At 40.2% G+C, this 4,126-nt stretch overlaps 1 protein-coding gene across 1 annotated transcript; it reads right to left on the bottom strand.

Annotated features, from left to right (window-relative positions):
• Window positions 1–766: 766 nt before the first annotated feature.
• On the bottom strand, window positions 767–1,809 carry LOC131310897 (protein S40-5-like). Its single transcript, XM_058338159.1, has one exon. The coding sequence runs from the start codon at window positions 1,679–1,681 to the stop codon at window positions 1,052–1,054; it is 630 nt and encodes a 209-aa protein (XP_058194142.1). The 5' UTR covers window positions 1,682–1,809; the 3' UTR covers window positions 767–1,051.
• Window positions 1,810–4,126: the final 2,317 nt, after the last annotated feature.

Raw genomic sequence — 4,126 nt, 5'->3', positions numbered from 1 at the left:
TAGAGGACCCAATTGGATGGAACTTCTCTACAATTTTTGTCTGGATGATGCAATTGGAGCCTGTGGGGGTCCATTTCCATCACACATCTCACTTTGATGTCATGACTCCTTAGTTTTGTAGTTTTCTACGCAAAGTTCATTTCTAATGAAATTAGACTTAATTTTTTTTGAACATTTAAATAATCATCGACGCATAATTTGATTGCAGTGCAAAATTCCTCCTACATGTTAAAAGACATGGCGGGCTGCGGCGGGTATGACATCGAGACAAGTAGTCCAAATCTTTCTCTAGTGCAAAAATTAGCTCATAATTTCACTGGCACAACCGATGGTACGTTGCAACGGTATTACGTTGATTACTTGCTCCGGGTAATCCCCCAGCTGGCAGGTCAATCTTAATCTCACTATGCCGACACCTTTTTGTTGCACAATCTTGGCAATGAAATATCAAAGTTTAGCTTTTTGCAGGTTATCAAAGATTGATTGCAAGGACACTCACCCGGTTCACTGTCTAGCCAAACAGGCATTGTTCTCTCCTACATCTCCAGATGCACGAGAAACCCCTTTTTGGACCGGAGTCACGACTGACCTACGTCTTTTGTTTTTGTTGCTCCCTTGTGTTCGTAAATATTTGTTCTATCTTTCGGTTTGTTCCTCTTGAAATCTGTAAACTGTTATCTCTTATTTCAATGCATTTCTAACCTCTTATTTCAATGCATTTCTGATGTGTTCCCGAAAAAAACAGTAGTACGTAGAGAGTGGGGACTGCAATCCTCAAACAAATTTATCACTGATGGGAACTTTAATAACAATTATCCAAATTTCAACTCAGGATATATCATTTTTGATACCAGAAACAGAGGTGGTAGAAAAGCTTTAACCAAAATCCAGGGCTCAATCGTTGCCAGAGTTGACTCGTTTAGACTGAGTTTACTCACTTGAGTCATTGCCCCAGATTAAAAAAAGACAATCTAGCAATCATACCATTACAAAACATTTAATGTTGTACCCCGCAAAAAACATCACTTTTCAGACGCTAGAAGGTGAGAGTTTAGCCATTAAACCCGGTCCGACTCCAGACCGCATCCCTGACCCGGCTCATGTCCCGGCCTTTCAGCGTGCGGCCCATGCCCTCGAAAACCGAGTTTGCCGCCGTCTGGCGGCGGTAATCTCTCGCCACGTGCTCGTGCGGCGGCACCATCTCGAAGTTCTCGGCGCTGTCGTCCGAGTCGTGCAACGACTCCACCGAGTCGGCTCTGTAAATTTTCGACCAGTCGGGAACGTTAACCGGGGCTGACGTGGCCAGATTACGCGCACGTGGGCTTGCCACGTTGTCATGGCCTCGGAACTGGTGCAAGATCCTAGGAGACGCTGTTTTGCCTGAATCATCATCGAAAGCCAGAGACAGCCCACCCACGTGGCTGCCATCGTCTCGAGCCATGTACTGATGGCTCCTGACGATACGCCCTCTGTTCTCGGCAGTGTCTCGTGGGATCCACTCGGCCCCCGAATGGTTGATTGAGTGATCATCGCCGCCGCCGTTGACCATGCCGTCAACCACCGACCAAACGTCATCTTCTTCGAATTCTACGGCCTCGGAGATTGTCCCACTGTGACCGTGTCTGTGACTTCCCAAGTAGCGCTCGCTGCGACTGATCGTTAGTTTCCGACCTTTCGCCATATGTCATCACAACCGCCGCCGCCGCTGACGGTCGGAGTCTTTATTTCCCAGTAAGCCCTGCTAATATAATGTTAAAAATTATAGCTGCTCCATTGGCATGGACAAGCAATCAGAGCCTTAAGCTTGTTTATATAAGGTTTGATGATTTTGGCCTATGCATGAATTGCAGGGGGGGACCATTTACATTTCATTTGAATTTGGGTTTCATTTTGTCTGCATTTCAATTATGCTCCAATCAGGACAAACATGTGGTGATCAGCGCGACACTGTAAAAAAAGGAAAACGACAAGAAGTACTTCAGCCGGATTAGCTCAATTGGTTAGGACTCTTGCATCTCATTATTAGGTCAAGAGTTCTTTGTGTGTGGGTGTTCTTCCCTTAGAGAATTTTTCCTTTCTTTCTACCCTATAATGGGTTTATTTCTTGTATCGGTTGAGTTATTGTACTTGGTTATTTCATAGACTCTTACAATTGATGCAGTGTTCCGGACTTGTACTCTGCACTTCATATCTGATGTAAAATGATCTCTTCTATCGATTGGAAAAAAAAATCACCAGTGAAATGGTTTTCCTTATTTTGTTTTTATTTAGTTTTTCTCGCGTTTGTCAGTTTGCGCCTAACTTTTATAAATTATTAATTCGTCTTATCAAGACGAATCGAAAAATTAAAAAAAATTGACTTTTACATAAATATTTTTTGAAATATACAAGATAAAACTAAGAAAAATGGCTTTTTAAATATTTATATGAGATTGTAGTTTTCCCTCTCAAGCTTGTTAAATGGGCAAATTTCACTGACCTCCCGTGAGGTTTCTAACAAGTGCAGAGACCTCCCATGAGGTTTTTGAAATTACAGTTACCTCCCTTGCTTTTGCTGACATTGTCAATCTCCCCCTCCCGTTACTATTCCGTTATAAATTTAACAGAACCGGAGGATTCATGATGACATCAGCATTAAACACAGCCACAACACCTATTTTACCCTCCATTGGTCAACCCTTCCGACTGTATGTTTCACACTCCATCCCTCTCTCCCCCTCCTCCCCGTCTCCCAATCTAACATTTTTATCAGGAATAAAATTTCTAGTTTTTGTGTTCAAGAAACCAAAACTCCATTATTCACCAACTTATCACAGTAATCCAAACTCAAAAAAAAAAATTTTGAATTTGAATTTGAATTAATTTCCTTGACCAGCAAGCTGATCATTTGTGAGGAATTTATTTGGGAAAAAAATTGATGCAAATATAGCCGCAAAGAGAGAAGAGAAGAAGATATAGGGAGTTTCACCACCCCTACTCGCTATAGATTGTTAACATTTCAGCCAGGCCGAAGTTGGATTCCATAAATTTAAACTCAGGACAATGTTTATGCAAAGATATATCGGTGGCTTGCTTCATGGGATGCAGGTGGAAATGTTGTTTTGTCTTTGTTTATGCAAATTAAGACAGAAAATTAAGCAAGACTACCAAACGAGAATTGTGTTTGCTGGGTTTCTAGGGTTGAAAAGAGGGAGGAGAGGAAAGCTAATTAATAAATGATAGAGGCAGAGGAGGGAGGATGTGGTGTTAGAGAGAGAAACTGGGTTTGTTTAATTGATCAAGACCTTAAGATATGGCTCAACAATCCTCATTAAATGCCCCCATATATATATATATATATATATATATATATATGGAACAGCACTGTATAAACAACTAAAAAAGGACATGTTATTATAAAGCATTTTGTGTAATTAATGTGGATAATAATGGTCAGGTTCGACACCTCCCATGTGCTATCAACTTTAATTGCGTCGTTATTTCAAGGTTTCGCAATTATTTGAGATGCGCGTAAACTAGCTCGAGCACCTAATTATTTAAAAAAAGAGTGGTACTCCTATAAGTTAGTAGATGTGTTTTTTTGTGAGTGAAGATAACCGGCAATTGAGGATAAAAAAAAAAAGAAAACAAGCAATTTCATTACTCAAAAAGAACAAAAAATTGTCCGGAGTTACAAAATCCCAACATCCAGAGCCCTTCGTTAGGTACAAAGACCTCAACGACCGGGTTATCCAAGGACAAATCCACAAGGCGTTGGGATGACACTCACCTATGCACACGAAAATAAGCTCCACACAGAGATAATACGAGGACGATAATGTATAAATCAAAATTACTGGTAGTATTAGACCCAGGATATTTGGATTAAAAAAAAAGAAAGAAAAGAAAAGAAAAACAGACCCACGATCTACTCCCAGATACATTTCTTTGATTCTCTTTTGCACTTTGATTTTAACCGTCAAGAAGTCAATTGAGATATTTAAAAAACAAAAAAAAGGGGCAAGCTTATTATTCTCTTTGAGCATTTTACTCATAACCAACAAGAGAAAATCTTAAACTAACTACAAGATTTCATCTTGTGTATTCTTATTACGACTATATATAGACCGACTTACAAAAAAAGAAT

This window comes from Rhododendron vialii, chromosome 2a (genome assembly GCF_030253575.1).
Source record: "Rhododendron vialii isolate Sample 1 chromosome 2a, ASM3025357v1".
NCBI classification, from domain to species: domain Eukaryota; kingdom Viridiplantae; phylum Streptophyta; class Magnoliopsida; order Ericales; family Ericaceae; genus Rhododendron; species Rhododendron vialii.
The sequence above is the reverse complement of the archived record's forward strand: the minus strand, read 5'-3'. Positions and strand labels throughout refer to the sequence as shown.

What these genes read in the sequence shown, in the direction of transcription:
- LOC131310897 (XM_058338159.1), bottom strand. Translation starts at nt 1,681, where the DNA reads ATGGCGAAAGGTCGGAAACTAACGATCAGTCGCAGCGAGCGCTACTTG.